This window comes from Piliocolobus tephrosceles, chromosome X (genome assembly GCF_002776525.5).
Source record: "Piliocolobus tephrosceles isolate RC106 chromosome X, ASM277652v3, whole genome shotgun sequence".
NCBI lineage: Eukaryota > Metazoa > Chordata > Mammalia > Primates > Cercopithecidae > Piliocolobus > Piliocolobus tephrosceles.
The window spans coordinates 85,781,292-85,803,043 of NC_045455.1; the positions used below are offsets into that span (position 1 = coordinate 85,781,292).

The 21,752-nt window shown below is 36.2% G+C and overlaps 1 protein-coding gene across 8 annotated transcripts in view; it reads left to right on the forward strand.

Annotated features, from left to right (window-relative positions):
• The window catches only part of KATNAL1 (katanin catalytic subunit A1 like 1), a 94,226-nt gene that overhangs the window by 36,887 nt on the left and 35,587 nt on the right, over positions 1-21,752 (forward strand). For all 8 annotated transcript variants that reach the window (XM_023208758.1, XM_023208756.1, XM_023208757.1 and 5 more), the window contains 3 exons: positions 7,445-7,613; positions 20,859-20,986; positions 21,418-21,523. In XM_023208758.1, the coding sequence (XP_023064526.1) occupies positions 7,445-7,613; positions 20,859-20,986; positions 21,418-21,523 (403 nt within the window). The remainder of the gene's footprint in view (positions 1-7,444; positions 7,614-20,858; positions 20,987-21,417; positions 21,524-21,752) is intronic.

Below are 21,752 nucleotides of genomic sequence, written 5' to 3' on the forward strand. Positions count from 1 at the left end.
CCCTTACTTCCACCCACTTGATGTTCACATGGCAAATGCCCTCACCTCATTTGTTCAAATGGCACATAGAGAGTCCTACCCTGACCACCCTATTTTAAATATTTACCCTTCACTGTCACCACTCTTGTTCCCTTACTCAGCTTTATTTTTCTTTATAGTACTCATTGTCATCTGATATTATTATATCATATATTATATTATATTATGTGTGTGTTACCGTCCCTGCTAGATTGTAAGCTTTGTAAGGTCAGGGCCTTTTATTGGTTTGCTGCTTTACCCTCCGCACCAAGAATATTGCCTGCCACAGTGTAAGTATTCAGTAAATATTTGTTGAAAGAATGAGTAAATAAAATACTTATTTAGGTTCGTCCACGCGTTTGCCAATGATTTTGTTTACCATTTCTTGCATTTCACTATTTCTAGATTCAGTTTCATCTTTGCTGAAGAATATTTAGTAGTTTTTACAGCCAAGGTCTCTATTAGGGGTAAACTGACAGTTCTTTTCTCAAAATATCTGTATTTTCCTATCACTCTTTCATGATGTTTTAATATAAAATACTAGTTTGGTAGTTAGTCTCTGTGGTTTGAAGATGACATTAGTAAAGTTTTTTGTCTTCTGGTTTGTATTACCAGTCTGTGGTTTGTTTATAGGTAACTTTTTTCTCGTTGGTTTTAAGGTTTTTTTTTTTTTTTTTTTTTTTGTCTTTGTGTTAAACAGTGTCACTGTCAATTATTTAAGTGTAGATTTATTTTTATTTATACTTAAGATTTGTGCATCTTTTGCTCAAATTTTTAAACGCTTCTAATCATATTAAACATACTTATTTTGTAGGCTATAGCTGGCAGTTCTCTTATCAAAGTTATTGAGCGTCATCTTGCTTTACATTACTTCTGGTGAGCCTTGTTTGTGGTAAAGTTGAGAACTTTTCTTCAGCAAGGGTTTAACAAGTCATTTCAATATGTGGCTTGTTTGGAAGAAGGTGTCACTCCTGAGACATCTGTGTCTGCTTCAGCCAGGTACCTTAGGGATGTTACCTGCCTAGGCCCACCTTTAGGCCCACTTTCTCTGCTTAAGGTAGTGTAAAGTTGAGTCACAAATCACATGAGGATGGGCCCTTTGCTGCCATATCTAGGGGGTACTTTTGCTTCACTCCACAAATGTAGAACATAGATCCAAGTAGAAAAATGTACTCATTTCTTCTGTCTTTAAAATTCTACCCTTTTACCAAAGTGATTGTCCTTTGAGGGTCCTGGCTTTATGTGGTAGTCTCAATTCAACTTCTTTGACTTGTGTGGGGCTGTGACCCTGTCTCAGATCTCACTTGTGGTCAATAAATCTCAAGCCCTCAGATATCTGAGGCCCAGAACACTGATGGACTGCCATGTCTTCAGCTCATGTGCTTCTGTTTCTCTCTCTCTGTTTCTTGGCTATTAGGTATTTCACTTACCTTATGGTAAGGTCAGCTATGTATATAAAAGGATATTGGTTACATTTTACCTGGAATTCCTATGTGTTATATTGTGGGAAGGTTTTCAGCTGATTTGTTTTTGTCGTCACTACATATTATTTTTGTAGTTCTATCATCAGTTCTTGAGGGGCTTATCTTACAGTTTGTTGGGTTTTTTTGTGACTTGTTTATATTTGAGTTGAGGACTCTTCTTCAGCAAGAGTGAACAGAAAGTTCACTGTGATGTGAACAGAAAGTGATGTCTAGTATAATTATAAAATATGTATGTACATTCAGCTAAATTATAGGCTTAGTGAATGCTGGTAGTGTGTCACATGCTTTTAATATCCACTTGGTTTTATAAATCAGTAGAATAATCTCAGGAGTTGATAATAGACTGGACAAAGACCTGTGAAAATTTTTCTGAACTTCACCTGATACTATTATCTGTAGAGTAGAAGTTGTATAGTCCTGATAATATGAAAAAATACCATTGTTCGTCAAGTCTTAAAGTCTTTAGAGTTAGGCAAAAAATAAATTAAATACCTTAGGTTTTTCAAGTTCAAAGATTTTTAGAAGTTAATGGTAAAGGCAATGACCTATCTGTAGAGCCAAAGAAAACCAAGATACAAGCAGTGATGAACTTGCCTGGGAGTGATGGAATTCCATCATTAGTGAAAGGTTTAGTAGTTTTCACACCCCTTGCCTCACTCTTGAAATGATTGAATGAATGGCCTAGCAACTTTAAATAAGATTTTAGTATGGCTCATCAGAAACACTGACAAGAATCCACTCAATATCCCAGCTTAAATTAACTGTTGTGGGTAACATCAAAATGCTAGGAATCCAACCCCCAACATATTAAATGGGATTGTATAATTTTTGGTGTGAGAAGTATGTCTGTAGCTCCAGATCTTAAACCAACTGAAATTTCTGGTTTACTATTACCTTGGTTAAGTTGGGTAAGTGTTTTCTGTAGTAGTTAAGCAGAGCTTTTAACTCCAGGAAGATTTAAAATTAAGACTAGACATGTCTAAGAGGATGAAAACTATGGTAATAATGTTTTTCTGTTTAAGGATATGTATATATTTGCATATTTATTTTTTATGTACTTGGAATATTTAAGAAAATAGGCTAATGAGGGTGACATGTATGCAATTCTACTTTAAATGTATTATGGAATAATTTAGACTTGTGATTTTTTTTCGTACATGAAAGTGTATGTTAAGTACTTTATTGGAACTCTCAGGAGAAATTTAATATTTTATTTGTAAACTTGATTTATTATAAGTTTATAAAGGTAATTATATGCAAATTATGCTTTACTAAGACAAGAACTAAGAAGAAAATATATTAAATTTATAAATGTTGGTTACAAAATTCTGGTGGCATTTTATTAGCGAGGTTTGTAAAGACCAAGCATTATTTTAAACTCTCTTAAAAGTGGGCCAGGTGCAGTGGCTCACCTCTGTGATCCCAGCACTTTGGGAGGCCGAGGTGGGCAGATCACTTGAGGACAGGAGTTCAAGACCCACCTGGCCCACATGGTGAAACCCAGTCTCCACAAAAATACAAAAAGTAGCTGGGCATGGTGGCATATTCCTGTAATCCCAGCTGAGGCAGAAGAATCGCTTGAACCTGGGAGGTAGAGGTTGCAGTGAGCTGAGATTGTGCCACAGGACTCCAGCCTGGGCAGCAGAGTAAGTGAGACTTTTTTTTTTTTTTGAGATAGAGTTTCGCTCATGTTGCCCAGGCTGGAGTGCAGTGGTGCGATCTCGGCTCACGGCAACCTCCGCCTCCTGGGTTCAAGCGATTCTCCTGCCCCAGCTTCCCAAGTAGCTGGGATTACAGGCGCTTACCACCATGCCTGGCTAATTTTTTGTATTTTTAGTGGAGATGGGGTTTTGCCATGTTGGGCAGGCTGGTCTCGAACTCCTGACCTCAGGTGATCTGCCCGTCTCAGCCTCCCAAAGTGCCGGGATTACAGGTGTGAGCCACCACTCCTGGCCGAGAGACTGATTTAAAAAAAAAAAAAAAAAGTCTCTTAAAAGTGACTTCTAAAATCTGCTAGACTCATACATAGAAAAAAATTGTAGCTGAATCTCAAAGCTTTAAGGAAAAACTTTTTGCATTTTTAAATTTAATAAATTGAATATTTTAAAAATCAAAGTAAGCCTCTGAAGACTATTCTCTGCACAAAAAGCACCCTTGATAAAAAACAACTCATATCAACTTGTATCATAGCATTGTCTGTGGTGCTCCATAAATTTCTGAATGTAATTGATTTGCTTAGATAATGAGGGCATACTGTTTTTTTTCTTTGAGATGGAGCCTTGCTCTGTGGTCCAGGCTGAAATGCAGTGGCACAATCTCAACTCACTGCAACCTTCGCCTCTCAGGTTCAAGTGATTCTCCTGCCTCAGCCTCCCGAGTAGCTGGGATTACAGGTGCCCACCACCATGTACAACTGATTTTTGTATTTTTAGTAGAGAAAGAGTTTCGCCATGTTGGCCTGACTGGTCTGGAACTCCTAAGTTGAAGTGATCTGCCTGTCTCAGCCTCCCAGAGTGCTGGGATTACAAGTGTGAGCCACTGCGTCCAACCCTTAATACAGCCTTTTACATTGTATAGCATAGTGCCTTACATTCAGTAAGATTTAGCTATTTGTAGAAAGAATTAATAATATTTTAAAGGTTCCTACTTAACAATATTTGTTTATAATCTGATAGCAAATAATTTAAAACTTCTAAAGTCCTTTTTAGAACCAGAAGGTATCCTTAATGATTAAATTCTGAAAAGTCACTTGGTTTGTGAAGACACCTCTGAAATTTAGTAGAAAAAGGTGGGTCACATCAGTAAATGCTTCTGGGGTAATTGATTATCCATTTGGGCAATAAAAAATCAAGATGCTTTTCTTCCCCACCTCACATCATACAAAAATTAATATAAAATAATCAATACCTAAAATATTAAAAGTAATAAAACTTCTAGAAGGAAATATGGGAGGGATATCATCATGATCTGGAGGTAGGCAAAGATTTATTAAACTGGCCACTAAAACATTAAATATAAAATACTGATAAATTGGACTCCTAGAATTATGACCTTCTCTTTATCAAGAAATATACCAGTAAGAGAGGTAAAATACCTTTGTAATAGACTTGCACCTGTACATGTGTCCCTGAATCGATAAAATAAAAGTTGAAAATAAAATGCAAAAATAAAGAAAAAAGCAAATCACACACTGGGAGAAGATACTTGCAAAGCATGTATGTGACAGAGGACTTGTATCTGGACTATATAAAGCAGTACCAATAAGAACATGTACATATAATATCGATACTTAATATAGCTTAGAAAGAGGAAGTACTGGATTTCAAAGGAGATGAGGCTTATTTGCATGTGATAGAATAAGGCATCTTTCTTATTCCTATAGGGAAATCTCAAATAGGAGAATTGAGCCCAGTATAGATACTTTTGTCTTTCACCTGTTATTCTGTAAATATGAAGTGCTATAAGCTAGTACAGTGTCAGTCTGTTTGACCATTAGGGCAGCGGTCAAGGACGCTATGTAATCCTACCAAAGTCTCTTTTTAAAGAAAGACTAGTAAAAGAAGCCTTGAGACCTTTATTGTTTACACAGCCTGGAAGCTGTCACTGAGTCCTTAAATTGAAGCATGACATTGTGCAGTGATGCACTAGTGGACAAAGAAGTACAGAACAGAATCCTTTGGGAAGTCCACAGAGTCTGTTACAAATGTAATATCCCATTGCAGTGAGATGGAACTGAAGACTCACAAAGCAGAGGCACACTTCCTGTGAGATAGGGGCCTTGCCACAAACAACACATCTGGCTTCTTGAGCAGTTTCACTCAGACCATTTAGGAGCCCATCAGAATATTGAGTGGCAGGACAAGGTCAGTAATGGCAAACACCCAGAATGCAGGCGGTGTAAGAGCTTTGAACCAATTCTTCCACAATACGGCTTTACTGAGCGGGATGTGTGTGGAGAATGGACTACAGCAGGACTCCTAGGCCGTCGTTGAATTGCAAGCTGAGGAGGGGAAAGCACACGCTGAGGAGGCAGAAGGAATGTTGTCTGAGACCTGCTGCAGTGCACCCCAGCAATGAGGTCCGGCAGAGCAGGCCCAGCCGCCGGCGAGCAGCCGGCCATCCCGCCGGGAGGGCTGGGCTTGCTGTTGGTGAGCGGAGGCTCTGGCTAGCTGTTGAGTCTGAAAAGCAGGACCACAAAGAAAACAGACTGTTTAAACAGCAGGTGAAGCCGCTCACAGAAGAGCAGACTTGATGCAAATCCTGTGTGGAAAAGATTGTTGGTCTCATTTTACTGTCTTTGGCCATACCCATTTTATGATTCAAGAAAGACATTTACGTGTACACAAGTATATACAAATAAAAGTAAAGTTGTACTCTAGTACTTTCCACCCCTTCATCAAAAACAAAAACAAAAACAAAAAAACAGTGGTCACATCGAAATACTAGAAATAGAGCAATTTAACAATAACAATTTTTTATTATTTACCAGACTCACCACATTTTTATTTTATAGGCAGAATGCTTAAAAGACTGCTAATGTCTTAAAGACAAGAATGTAATAATACTTTACATTTCAAAATGCCTCATAGCCGTGACTATGCACTATTCTGTAGTTCCTTTCCTGTGGATTTCTTTCACAAAGTTCCTTGTCTTTGTCTCCTCCTAGGGTCAGAGTGGTAGAGGCCATATACCTCCTGATGGGTGCCTTAGTAAATACTTGTTTAACTGCACTGAACTCTAAGGATTAAGATGTCAGTGTATGGTAACCTCATAGATGGACACGATTTGCACCAGCCTTATAGCAATTTCATGATGTAGTCTAATTCCAGCATCTAAATATGCTGTGTCAGGTTTGCAACATGTTAACACATTTTTTTCCTTTTTCTTACCATTTTGGCCTTTCGTTTGCAACCTTCATGGCTTTTTATCCATTTTCCTATCTTTGAATTATGCATATGTGTCACCTTTTCTGATAGGAGGAACGGAACTCCATGATGAGTTAGGTGAATTGTAAGTGTGAGGCTGGAAAGGGGATAATAATAGATATGGCATGTGGTTAAAAATGGAATACACATATGGGATCTGGAGGGCTACAGATACATACATAGCTATAGAGAGAGAAAAGGTAGGAAAACAGAGGTAGAGACATTTCAAGAGAGAACTAAGATTAGACACAAAGTGATAGAGTCCCTTTCCCAGGAATCAAAAAGAGACAAAAACTGTGCTGAGAAGCCTCAAAACTTCACTGTTTGCAGGAGACAAATTCCATAGTAGGTGAAACAAAATATGCTATTTTGAATGCATACTTATATGTATTAAAATTTTTAATCACATTTGGAGGACTGTATAATTTGATTCTTTGATTTTTAGACATTCTCAAAACATGAATATTTTTAAACATAAATTACTTAAAGATTTCATTGTTAGCTCTGCCATTTGTAATTTGATGAATAAAATGTTTCATTTTCCATTAGAGAAGCAGAGAAAATCATCTTGGTCGTCAAACAGAAATTAGTAAACTGTACAAATAGACTTATTTAGACTTCCTATCCTTACAGCTTTTAATGCTTTTTTCTAAAAAAAGTTACTTATTCTTGGTTTAGGACAGTAATGAATAAAATTACTGCCTTTCCATTATGTTGTTAAGATTGTTAGATGGGAATAGTCTGTGTTGCCCTCTATTGGTGATTAATAGTTAACTTTTGACAGAATAATTGCTGCTGTGTGTGTCATTTGTGTATTTAATAATTGTATCAGCCAGTGTATTTTAGAAAAAAGAATTTGGGAAAACCAGCCTATAGTTGTGGCCGTGAATTGGCTAAAGGTGAAAAAATTAGATTTCGGATTTTTTGATTTAACAATTTTATTGACTAAGGTAGTACTGAGATACTTTTGCCTTTGATTAATTTTAATTTTAATTTTTTTTTTTTTTTTTTTGTCAGAGCTCCACCTCAGATCAGGCGTCCCAATCGAGAAGTAAGACCTCTGAGGAAAGAAATGGCAGGAGTAGGAGCCCGGGGACCCGTAGGCCGAGCACATCCTATATCAAAGAGTGAAAAGCCTTCTACAAGTAGGGACAAGGACTGTAGAGCAAGAGGGAGAGATGACAAGGCAAGACGCTGTCTTTCTGTAATTCACTCGCTTGAAGCCCAGGACTTTTGGTGGATGTTACGATCTGTGTTGGCTTTTCAAGATCCTCTGGTTTTGATGGGGAAGAGTTAGAAACAAGTCTCATTCAAAGCCTAAGTAGTCTTTGTATTTTGAAGGCCATGCTGCAATGCAAATGATCTCAGAGGCATAGTAAATATATATATACACATACATGTATAAAAATATTTAGTGAATTGGATCCCTTGTAAGAAAAAATACGGCTTTAAAACTTTTTTGAAAAATATTTTAATAAGTATTCTGAAAAGAAATGAGCAATAAGTGAAAACAGTTATGGGGAAAGACAAGAAAGTAGCTATATATGTTCACAGAATAAGATGAGGGATATGATTTACTACTGCCAAAAATGAGTATCTTTGATTTATCTGTAGATTATCGTAGAACAAGATTTTTTTTTTTTTTTTTTTTTTTTTGCCTTGAGAAAATTCCCCTTGCTTAGGGTTCATTGTGCACATTTAGTTATTTAGGAAATTGATTGGTGAATAAACATAGTACTGGGTGGAAATTGTGTACTTCCCTTAAAATGGACTTAGGACAGTGGGTTGAAGATAATCTTACAGAGGAAGGAGGTAGCCAGGATGATCTGATGTGTCTCTTAGGCCTTAATTTTAATAAAAAGAGAAAAAAAATTTAGGTGATAGTATTTCCCATTTCTACTGTGATGTCATAAATGAATGATAATGTAATTGAATTGCCGCAAAGAAGTTTTTTACTAGTTAGAGATTCAGGATCTGTCACCACATTCAGGCCATGACATGTATAATAAAGACATACCTAGTAAAAAGTGGTTATCCATCGAAAGTGTATTTGGATATTTTTCTTACATGTAATTTTGATCTGTAGATAAGGACTCTAGACCAACTTCTTAGGTCTTATATCCATAATACATAGACCATGATAGAATAAAATTGGTGTTTTCTGAGTATTTCTGAGATAATTCAAAGACGTATTCTACCTCCCTGCCTCAACAGGACACTGAAAATGGAATTAGATTTTTTTTAATGTTTGTAATTTGTGGGAGCTTTTATGCCATGAAACAGCAAGTGATTCTATTTCAGATCCTTTTTGGGATTAGCAAAGGGTAGTAGATAAATACATTAACTTTGAATTTGTTCTCCCCATTATCAAAAGCCACATAAATGGATACTTGAAACTCTGTATCTTAAATGTTGTTTTTGTTTCTTTTCTTCATTTTTATGCATTGCATAAAAATGCATTGGTTTGCATTATAGAGAATACAGTAAGGGCTGAAATCCAACCCCGTTTGCTAGCAGCTTTTAGATAAACCTTTAGAACAGGATAAGGAACTTCCAGTTTTGAATTTGCATAAGAGAGGAACCATGGTCATGGTTTACTGGATGCTGCTTTGCTAGGCACCGTTCAGAGTGATTAAAAAGTAATTTATGAAACAATCCTGTGAAGTAGGTGTCTTACTATCCCCACTTTACTGATGAAGAAGCTGTGGTACAAAGGGCTAAAACTTGCTAAGCTCTCACAGTAAGAGATGAAGACCGGAAGAATGGAATTTGTGAAGTCACGCTTCTTTTTCCTGTTTAACCTTAAGATTTTTCACGTTATGTAGTATCCCCACTTACCGAGCTAGATGAAAAGTCTGGATTGGATTTAACAAAAGAGATCCAGAACAATTAAATGTTGGTTTTTAAATGTGACTCTTAAGCAAAGAACAAAATAATCAAGCAGCATTTTTTGAATGTCAAATACATTTTTTTTCTGGAAATTATAAATTGTCTTTCATTTATAATGTTATCAAATGATTTTCTAAGTCTTATTCTTTCATTGACATGTAAGTACTCAGAATGTCACTAGAAAGTAACCCTTTTATGTAAGAAAAGAAAAGAACTCTGCAGTTGTTTGGAGATAAAAGATATTTTCTGAGTCACTGTGGAAACAGAGGGGACTACAGTTTTTCAAAACAAACTCATGCAAACTTCATTAGCCTTTGAAAGTTATATTTGATGCAGTTACAATTTTCGTAACCATGCAAATATTCATTAGGATACTGAAGTTCCTAAAACTCACTGAAGCCTGTGAAAGGATTTGAAGTAGCTTATGTGAAACTATAAAGGATTTGAAGTAGCTTATGTGAAACTTATGCTATCTACTTCTGCTAAAAGCTGGTTTGCAAATGAGTGTTGGGGCCAGTGGCAGTGGCTCACGCCTGTAATCCCAGCACTTTGGGAGGCTGAGGCAGGTGAATCGCTTGGGCCCAGGAGTTCAAGACCAGCCTGGGCAACATAGTGTAAACCCGTCTCTACTAAAAACACAAAAATTAGCTGGGTGTGGTGGTGCATACCTGTAATTCCAGCCACTTGGGAGGCTGAGGCACGAGAATCGCTTGAACCTGGGAGGCAGAGGTTGCATTGAGCTGAGATCCTGCCACTGCACTCCAGCCCGGGCGACAGAGCGAAACTCGGTCTCAGAAAAAAAAAGGAAAATTAGTGTTGTTGGGAAGTACCCTCAGCGGTATGGGAGTCCCCAGTGTTTATTGTATTTGTTTTTGTTAAGATCAGTTTTGTGTGTTGCTACCAGCTTTAAAATTGAACTAGGAAAGAACAGAAATTTAGAGTTTATTGCCAATAAGTACGGTATTATTTTGATAAAAATTTATTTATAAATATATACAAATTTATTCATACACGTTTATGTACACCAGCTCATGATCCAGAATGCATTTATTACTTTATGTCCGGGTCAGAATTTTGAAAGCTGCTGTAGCACTCTATGTACTTAACTTTATAGATGTAAAAAAAGTGAGGATAAGAGAAGTTAGACATCTTGCTTAAGGTCCCTGGTATATTTTTGGATTTTTAATTTGGTGTTGGGAACTGTATGATGGAACAACTAATAATAGCAGTAGTAGCAAATGTTAGTCTTTCTTGAGCACACTTATCCTTTTTGAAGCTTTCTACCAAAAAAGCCCTCTTTGAAGCTTTTTACATTTATTGGTTTATTTGATCCCTGCATAATCCTGTGAGCTCAGCATTACTTTTCCTGTTTTATGTGTAAAGAAATTGAGACACTGAAGTCTTAACTGCAGATAGATGGCGAACTAGCATTTGAACCTTGTCTAATTGTAGTACCTGAGTTTTTTAATCATTATGCTATACAGCCTCTTATTTGAAAATGCTTACTATCTTCTTATAAGAGTACGAGTTTGTTTTCTGAGAGTGATTATGCCTTTTTTTCTTTTTCTTTTTTAAAATTACTGACAGGCTTCAGGTTAGGTCCCAGCTTAGTAACAGTCATTTTGCATAGTGATCTGTTGTTGAGGCTTTATCATTTTTCCCCCTGAGGTCTGCAGGGTCAGCCATAAGTCTAACTAATACTCTGTTTGTTGAACACATCTTTATTAAGTGCACATTTTGTGTCAGTAATAATTCTAGGTGCTAGAAATACAAATGTTAATGAAACGTAGCTCCTGGCCTGAACGAATTAACTTTTAAGTTATATTTTTTTCAGTTTTATTTCAATGTATCTGGTCTCTTCTTCCTGCTATAGCAAAATAGCTTAGACTGGGTAATTGAGAAGGAATAGAAATTTATTTCTCACAGTTTTGGAGGCTGAGAAGTCTAAGATCAAGCCACTAGCAGATGTATCTGCTGAGGGTCTGTTCCTTCTAGATGGCACCTTCTTACGTGTCCTTACAGGATGCTCCCAAGGCCAACAGGCTGCCTTGGGAATCGTTTGTTAGGGCGCTAATTCTGTTCATGAGGGCAGGAACCTCATTGACCTAACCACCTTCCGAAAACCCCATCTCCTAATACTGTCACATTCGGGCTTAGATACCAACATCAGTTTTGGAAGGACACAAACGTTTAGACCATAGCACCTGGGAAAATCGGATTTATTATTATTTTGCTGTTTAAACTTAGAGTCAAATAGAAATATACATAGAAGTAGCAAAAGGATTTGTTTATTTAAGAAGGATAATCTAAAAGTCAAATGTCAGGTAGTAGAAGAAATGTTTTTGTTTTATAACCTTAATTTATAAAACTCTGATTCTCAAGTATTTTTAAGATTATAGTTTTATGGTTAATTAACTCAGTGAAATGAGCAGTACTTCCATTATCTCATGATTAAAGCTATATATACTTTGAAATAGAATTCAGATTAAAGGACGGTAAATTATATTCTCTGAATTCATTTTGACGTTGTTAAAGGACTTTATTTCATTGAATTATACATAACAAATGGCCATTTATCATGAGAAGGCTTTCCTTCTCATGAGTAAGTCTAGGGATATCCGATATGGAGAGATGTTGCAAACTAGATTGACGTATTCTTTTGAGAGCTATTGATTGATTATACAAATGAACAGTGACTTCATAAAAAATATTTTTATTGAAGAAAAGTGCACAAATTTTAATGGTGCTTTTTTGATGAATTATGATAATCTAGCCAGTCATGTATATTAATAACTACTTTTATGAAAAAAGGTGTATGTGTGTATACACAGTAAAGAATAAGATGATAGTGAAACAAAAACATGCTAGAGCTTCACTCATCGATCAATGACTTGAGCAGTTTTCAAATACTGGAAGAATAATCAGATTTTTTGTGCTATTTACAGTGTAACAGCAAAAATGACACGCTTTTAAGTTTAGTCTGCATTATTAACATATTCCCCATTACTTTTCTAAGTCTAGGCAGTCAAGAAGACAATAAATCAAGCCCTGATTTATAGCATTTGCTAATTCTGTGATGTAAATACCACCTGTGTGATGGATTTCAACATCATGTCACTGAACTCATAGTTGAGATGAGTTTGGGTAGCAGCCTACCATTGTATGGTGTTTCCACCATAGAGATACAATAAACTATGGAACCTCAAGAGAATAGGTAATAGTGAAATAATTAGGATGTGAGGAGTTTTGAGTATTTATTTCCTTTTTTAAAAATATAACCTATTCAAAGTTTGTGTAATTTAATATTTATTAGTGGCTGCATTTCACAGCTGGCTCACAAAATTTCTGAAAATTTAGTAGCTGAATCTTAAAAACTAGTAAGAAACAGCTTCAACATCTCACTGCATGTAAGCCTTGTAATTCAATGTAACCATCAGCTCTGGGGTCAAGAAATCGAACATTTGGCACCCCAGAAGCCATGTTCATGATCCCTCCCAATCCTTGCCACTTACCTCTTTCCCAAAGGTAACCATTATTCTGATTTCTAATGCCATAAATTAATTACGCCTATTTTGGAACTTTATGTACAGTAAGTATTCTTTTGTGTCCAGCTTTTTTCAACATGTATTTGTGAGATTATTTCCTGGTGTTGTGTATATTTGTAGTTTATTTTCATTGTCATATAGTAGTATATCACAGTTAAAATCTGTTTCTTACTAATGGATATTTGGGTTGCTTTTAGCTTGAGACTCCTGTGAGTAATGCTGCTTTGGATGGTTTTCTGCTTATCCTTTGACATATATATGCATATGCTGTGAGCCTATACCTGGGAGTGGAACTGCTGGGTCATAGGCTGTGCATAAGTTAAACTAATGAATAACACCAGTTTCCAAAGTGGTTATACAAGTTTTCCCTCTTACTTACGGGGGTGAAGTTTCAGTTATTCCACATCCTTGGCAACACTTGATGTTGTCTGTCTTTTTTAGGCATAATCATATCTCATTGTGATTTTCCCAGGATATTTACCAAGTGTTGTATATTTACCTGATAATTTGTGAGGTTGAAAGCCTTTTCATATGTTCATTGGCTATTTGTATCATTATGACTTGTTTTTAAGAAATATCTTGTTCTGTCCTTTGAATATTAAGTTGCTCCACACATTTTGTCTGTGGTGGTAGCTAATTTATAGTGCTCGGTTTGTTTTTATTTATTTTTTTACCTTGTTGTACTAGATTATAGTAAAGTAGTTTTAATATCTAAGTAACTATTTGACCAAACTTGTGATTTAGAATTCTAAACCCATTTGTGGAAATGTGTGGTATTCTGGTTTTTTACTCACCCGCTGTTGATTTTCTTTTCCTGTGCAAATGTCAGCTTAGTCTTTGACGGGGATGAGGTCTTAGGTCATAGGAAGAGTTGCGTTCAAATATTTTAACCTCTTATTCAGAAGACTAATACACATATTTTTCTTAGACTGAGCAGTCTTACTGTATTTCAGCCTTGCCAAGTGAGAGTGCTTTAGCTTCTTGGTTTTAGAATTTGTATATCCTTATTGAGCTATCTTAAGTTTTCCACTTTCAAGGCTATCTTAATAGGAGTGCATGAGCTCTTACTTAATGTGGTATTTGGTATTTCTTATATAGTAAGATTAAATGTGGGGCCTTAATAGCCATGTGTGTTTTTTCTTATCCTCTCTCAGACTCTACCACTCATTTTAACCATTCTATATACTACAGAAAGTGTAAAATAAAACATGAGAGAACACACCATCCCTGGCTTGTTGGCATCAGAGGAGCCAGAGAGTTCCTCTTAAACATAGGTCAGATTGTGTCTTTCTTCTGCTCATAACTTTCAGTGGCTTCCTATCTTAGATTAAATGCCAAGTTCTTATAATGGCCTCCAAGGCTCTGCATAGTCTGGCATCCATTTCTTCTTTGACCTCATCTTCTTTCTCCCCTCATCTCATTTCTTTCTGTTGATTTCTGTGTTGTTCTTCAGACTTGTGAAGTATATGCTGACTGTGACACATTTGAACTTGGTATTCTGTCTCTGTTTTACTATATATTTTACTTATTAATATATTGTGCCTCCTAAGTTGGATAATATATGCCTCATGAGGGCAGGGGTTCTGTTTGGTTCACTGCAGTATCCCCAGTGCCTAGAATAGTGCTTGGCACATAGTACTGGCAAATATTGTTGAAATAACATGTATATTGATAGGTGTGCAGAATGCTATGGATTCATAATTTCAATTTAAATGTATTAACACTCAAATGCAGGGCATGATACTGAAATTAGTAGGCACTGTTTGCATTTATTAACTTATCTTACTCTGTAAAATAATAAAGTCTTAGAGTGGGATGCAATTTAGAAACCTCGTGTAACTTTTCCTGTGTTGCTTCTCACACTGGGGTAAGAGTAGTCCAGGGGTGTGCAGCAGTTTGCTAGAGTACAAAGTGGCTGAAAGCACTGATTCTGGAGCTGTATTCCCTAGGATCTAGCTGCGTGTCCTTGGGCAATTTACTTACCCTCTCTGTGCCTTGGTTTTCTCATCTGTGAGATGGAAATAATAAGAGTACCTACGTCATAGGACTTTCAGGATTAATAAGAGAGTTAATATATATCCAGTGCTTAGAACAGTACCTGGCACATTGAGTAGGCAATATATGGGTTTTAGTTATCAATTGTAACATGAAAGTGGGGGACTAACACAGATATGAAATAGAATACAAAATCACTTTTTTAAAAAAAAGAAATAATTGCCATTCTAATTGGTGTGAGATGGTATCTCATTTTGGTTTTCATTTGCATTTCTCTAATGACCAGTGATGATAGCTTTTTTCTTTGTTGGCCACATAAATATCTTCTTTTGAGAAGTGTCTGTTCATATCCTTTGCCTGTTTTTTGATGGGGTTATTTGTTTTTTTTTTTTCTTGTAAATTTGTTTCAGTTCCTTCTGGATTGTGGATATCATTAGCCCTTTGTCAGATGGATAGATTGCAAAAATTTTCTCCCATTCTGTAGGTTGAGTGTTCACTCTGATGATAGTTTATTTTGCTGTGCAGAAGCTCTTTAGTTTAATTAGATCCTGTTTGTCAATTTCGGCTTTTGTTGCCATTGCTTTTGGTGTTTTAGTCATGAAGTCTTTACCCAAGCCTATGTCCTGAATACTATTGCCTAGATTTTCTTCTAGGGTTTTTATGGTTTTAGGTGTTACGTTTAAGTCTTTAATCCATCTTAATTTTTGTATAAGGTGTAAGAAAGGGGTCCAGTTTCAGTTTTCTGCATATGGCTAGCCAGTTTTCCCAACACCATTTATTAAATAGGGAATCCTTTCCCCATTTCTTGTTTTTGTCAGGTTTGTCAAAGATCAGATGGTTGTAGATGTGTGGCATTATTTCTGAGGCCTCTATTCTGTTCCATTGGTCTATATATCTGTTTTGGTACCAGTACCATGCTGTTTTGGTTACTGTAGCCTTGTAGTATAGTTTGAAGCTAGGTAGTGTGATGCCTCCAGATTTGTTCTTTTTGCTTAGGATCATCTTGGCATATGGGCTTTTTTTGGTTCCATATTAAATTTAAAGTGTGTGTGTGTGTTTTTTTCTTCTAATTCTGTGAAGAAAGTCAATGGTAGCTTGATGAGGATAGCATTGAATCTATAAAAAACCTTGGGCAGTATTGCCATTTTCATGATACTGATTCTTCTATCCATGAGCATGGAATGTTTTTTCCATTAATTTGTGTCCTGTGTTGTATCCTTGAGCAGTGGTTTGTAGTTCTCCTTGAAGAGGTCCTTCACATCCCTTGTAAGTTGTATTCCTAGGTATTTTATTCTCTTTGTAGCAGTTGTGAATGGGAGTTCACTCATGATTTGGCTCTCTTATTATTGGTGTATAGGAATGCTTGTGATTTTTGCACGTTGATTTTGTATCCTGAGACTTTGCTGAAGTTGCTTATCAGCTTAAGGAGATTTTGGGCTGAGACAATAGGGTTTTCTAAATATACAATCGTGTCATCTGCAAACAGAGACAATTTGACTTCCTCTCTTCCTATTTGAATCCCATTTATTTCTTTCTCTTTCCTGATTGCCCTGGCCAGAACTTCCAATACTGTGTTGAATAGGAGTGGTGAGAGAGGGCATCCTTGTCTTGTGCCAGTATTCAAAGGGAATGCTACTAGCTTTCGCCCATTCAGTGTGATATTGGCTGTGGGTTTGTCATGAATAGCTCTTATTATTTTGAGATATGTTCCATCGATACCTGATTTATTGGGAGTTTTTAGCATGAAGGGGTGTTGAATTTTATCGAAGGCCTTTTCTGCATGTATTGAGATCATCCTGTGGTTTTTGTCATTGATTCTGTTTATGTGATGGATTACATTTATTGATTTCAGTATGTTGAACTAGCGTTGCATCCCAGGGATGAAGCCACCTTGATCATTGTGGATAAGCTTTTTGATGTACTGCTGGATTTGGTTTGCCAGTATTGAGAATTTTTGCATTGATGTTCATCAGGGGTATTGGCCTGAAATTTTCTTTTTTTGTTGTGTCTCTCCCAGATTTTGGTATCAGGATGATGCTGGCTTCATAAAATCAGCTAGGGAGGAGTCCCTTTTAAAAAATTGTTTGGAATAGTTTCAGAAGGAATTATACCAGCTCCTCTTTGTACCTCTGGTAGAATTTGTCTGTGAATCCATCTGGTCCTTGGCTTTTTTTTTTTTTTTTTTTTTTTGGTTGGTAGGCTATTAATTACTGCCTTGATTTCAGAACTTGTTATTGGTCCATTCAGGGATTTGACTTCTTCCTGGTTTAGTCTTGAGAGGGTGTAGATGTCCAGGAATTTATCCATTTCTTCTAGATTTTCTAGTTTATTTGCGTAGAGGTGTTTATAGTATTCTCTGATGGTAGTTTGTATTTCTGTGGAATCAGTGGTGATATCCCTTTTATCATTTTTTATTATGTCTGTTTGATTCTTCTGTCTTTTCTTCTTTATTAGTGTGGCTAGCGATCTCTTTTGTTAATCTTTTCAAAAAACCAGCTCCTTGATTCATTGGTTTTTTGAAGGGTTTGCTGGAAAGGATATGGAGAAATAGGAACGCTTTTACACTGTTGGTGGGAGTGTAAATTAGTTCAACCATTGTGGAAGACTGTGTGGCGATTCCTCAAGGATCTAGAACCAGAAATACCATTTGACCTAGCAATTCCATCACTGGGTATATACCCAAGGGATTATAAATCATTCTATAAAGACACATGCACACGTGTGTTTATTGCAGCACTATTCACAATAGCAAAGACTTGGAACCAACCCAAATGCCCATCAGTGGTAGACTGGATGAAGAAAATGTGTCACATATACCACGGAATACTGTGCAGCCATAAAAAAGGATGAGTTCATGTCCTTTGCAGGGACATGAATGAAGCTGGAAACCATAATTCTCAGCAAACTAACACAGGAACAGAAAACCAAAGACCGCGTATTCTCACTCATATGTGGGAGTTGAACAATGAGAACATGTGGACACAGGGAGGGAAACATCACACACTGGGACCTGTTGGGGGCTGGAGGATGAGGCGAAGGATAGCATGAGGAGAAATACCTAATGTAGATGATTGGTTGATGGTTGCGGCAAACCACCATGGCACTTGTATACCTATGTAACAAACCTTCACGTTCCGCACATGTATCCTAGAACTTACAATTTAAAAAAAAAAAAAAGAAAGAAAGAAAAATAATGAGATTTCCAAGAAACTTTGTACTTTCTTTGGGCCTTTGAAATCAGGCAACAGATGAATAAATGAGGCAAGTGAGAGGCAGTGGCTTTACAGGAAAAAGATGAGCTATAATTCAGCTTAGACATCCGTGTGACTATGACCCAGTGATTTTTATCACTAATTGGCCAGTAATTTCTGATGCATGGTAGCTTACTACCTAATGAGTTGATTCGTCTGTTGGACAGAATCCATTGTTAGAAAATTCTTTCTTTTGCTGATCTGAAATCTATATCTTTTGTTACTGGCCCTTGCTTTGGTTTTTTTTTTTTTTTTTTTTGAGCATAATACTTAGTAGGCTTGTTGGTTGTGTTGCCCCATTAGGATTTACTTCTTCAGCTTATATATCTCTAGTTTCCTTGGTCTTCCTCCATATGACATGGGTTTTGAATCCTTTATCATCTTGATTATCCTTCCCTGGGTGTAATTTATCAGCATTTCTCTTAAAATGCAAGACCCAGAGCTAGTAACTGATCATGTTTCACTTAATCTGCCAGTGTGAGAGATTGCATAGTAAAATGTAAAAAAATTTGCATTTTAGGGCAGACTATATCATTAATTGTTAGTCACTTTGAGCCTAGTTTTCCTCAAATAGAAGATTATCCAACACTAATAAAAAGATGAGTAACAAGGCTTTCTCGATGTGGGAAATTTTGATGTTAGTAAAAAGAAGCTAAAATATTTTGCTTTCATGAGAAAAAAAGTATATCAACCTTCATGCTAAAAATCAAATTCTTGCTAATGTTAACGTTAGTCAACTCATATGAAAATCTAAGGAAAGAATTGTAAGATCATTTCAGTGACATTGTACTTAGTATTATTTATGTACACTTAATAATATCTTGGGGGAGGTTAGCTTTATTGCCTTTAACTAATAGTTTCCTTTAGGTATTGCATTTAATCTAGCTGTTTATATTTGATGTCTATGTTCTAATTTAAGTATTTGTTATGAAGAATAACTGTCACCCATTTTACTGATTTCCTGGTATGAACAAATTAATCTTAGTTTTCCTAAGTCTCTTTTTTATAACCTCACCATTTTGATTTGAAAATGTTTCCAGAATCTTATTTGTGGTACTCGATCTGTATTCAAGTCTCATGTGTACCGCTGAGAAACCTTGGGTTCTCGGGCAGGTCATTTAACTGGCCTATACACACACTTCTCCTTCTGCGTAGCGAGAGGCTTTTATTTCTTAGATTCTCCTCCTCTACCCCATCCTCTATAGGAGCCAGAAGAAATCCAAACTCACCTCTGCCCATATCTTCAACCTCTTTCTTCTGCGCAATACCTTTTATCTATCCTGGCTGCTCAGGTTTTTTCACAGCACGTCACAGTTTATGTGTGTTTTTGCTTTATTTACTTGTTATTTGTTTCCCCCTCTGAACTAGATGCTTGATGGGGGCAGAAAATGTATTTTCATTCACTGCTCTAAAACCTAATGCGCAATAACATGTGTTGCACAGAAAAGATGCGCAAAAAATCCTGTGATACTGCTATTACTTTCATATAGGCATGCAGCTTTTTCTTTCTCCTGATGGAGTGTTTATTAAGTTCTTTCCGGCCACTTGGACATTCATATTAAAATGAAATTTTAATTTTAACTTGGTAAATATAAATTACAATGCTATATGAAGGCTCAAGCTCCAGATATGTCAGTTTCTGTTGTATTCTTTGTTGATACATTTCTAGAATAGTTTTAGAATGATAACAGAATGTTCCTAGCTGTTTGTTGTTTGAATATGACTTGGTAACCTTGGCCTATCCGTACTATAAAATGTGACTCTAGCCTAAGCTTAAGTATGTTGATGTTGTATTTGTTGTGTAGGTGCCAAAAATTTACTCCTTTCAATAGTGTCAGTATTGATACCTGTCATCTGGAATGCAAGAATCTTCCTGAAAATTTACTAATAAATGTAATACTGCTGCCATACTGCCCAGAAATAATTTGTGTTTTTTTTGGGTGAAGTACCAGAATACCATTTGGTCACTTACCTAGTGGCTTAAAGGAACCAGAGCATATATCCAAAGGAGCCATTTAGTTTCCTCCCAGCACTTATGATTGAGCCTTTTGACTATTTCAGAAATGGGATTAGAGAAGTTTATCTTGTTCTTTTGTCTCTTTTGAGGTTGAAGTTTAGGAGATTGACTCATTTTGGCCATTTTCTTGTTTCATTTTTACTCTAGGCAGTAACTGGGGCTAAAGCTCTGGGGAGGCACTTGGCTATGCTTGCTGAAGTGGTTCCGTAGTTGGACTGTCTCTGGCAAATAAGTAAATTTCATTTCAAGCTTTTCAAAGCTGTGTAAATCTTGGCAGAACCCCATAGAAATCATAGCATATAGTTCCTTTTAAAACAACGATATTATTAAATGAAGAATTTGGGGTAAAGCATATTGCTTTAATGGTCTTAATACCATTTAAAAAGATTCTTCTACATTAATATTCAAAATGTTTTCTAGTAGTGGTGGAAATCTTCTGCATCTACCAGTTCAAAGGTAGCTTTCCCAGTCTTTTGGGATCTAGCAAGGATGTTTAGTCTTACTTGCAACTGTCCCTGCAAGAATGTAGATTTGAAGTTTTTAATAAAGTTGACCAGTTCATGTATTTCTGATGAATTAAATAGAGGAGAATGGCATTTGAGTAATCAGAAAATACTACCTTAAAATAATAAACATTATTTAGAAAGTGATGGCATTATAATGTTTTCAAAGCGTAATGATGTTAACTAAATTATCCAGTTATTGACTAGTACTTTTTTTTGTACCTTTCCCAGGGAAGGAAGAATATGCAAGATGGTGCAAGTGATGGTGAAATGCCAAAATTTGATGGTGCTGGTTATGATAAGGATCTGGTGGAAGCCCTTGAAAGAGACATTGTGTCCAGGAATCCTAGCATTCATTGGTTAGAGTCTTTGAAATTATTGAATTAAAGTAGAGGAGAACACAAGTTATAGGTCGGCTTGGTGTGAGTTTTCTCTTGTTATTCATTAATCTGATTATGACCACCTCTGTAATATGAAATATTATTCATATGTAATATGTAATATTCTATTACCTCTGTAATAGAATTGACGGGAGAGTTCTGTCGAATGTAACCAGGACATTTTACATGTTAATTTGAAGTTGATATTATAACTGACAAAAGTTGTTAATTCAGTGACACGTCCTCATTAATAACTAATGTTTTCACTGATGTTTTTATGCAGTAAGAATTAGAATAATGTTCTTAATAAGAGAATAATTCCGTAAGTAAAAACAATTAGAAGAATTAGGTTTGACCATAAATCTAAGATCCCTGAATAAACATTATGAAACTTTGCTGTTCTTTCAAAGGGATGACATAGCAGATCTGGAAGAAGCTAAGAAGTTGCTGAGGGAAGCTGTTGTTCTTCCAATGTGGATGCCTGACTTTTTCAAAGGGATTAGAAGGCCATGGAAGGTGAGACTTTATTAAATTGGTTTTGGTATAAGAATGCTGCTTGCATCAGAATGAAAGGCAGCATTGCTGTAGTTTTTGATGTATTTAACCCATTTTGAAAAGGTTGGGAGAAGTTTATATACACCCAAAACACCTGGATTTGAATTTGTAGTTGTGATGTGTTACATCTGCATAGTAGGGGAGATGGGCTTGGAGTGTTGAAACTATATAGTCTTTAGGTCACTTCCCT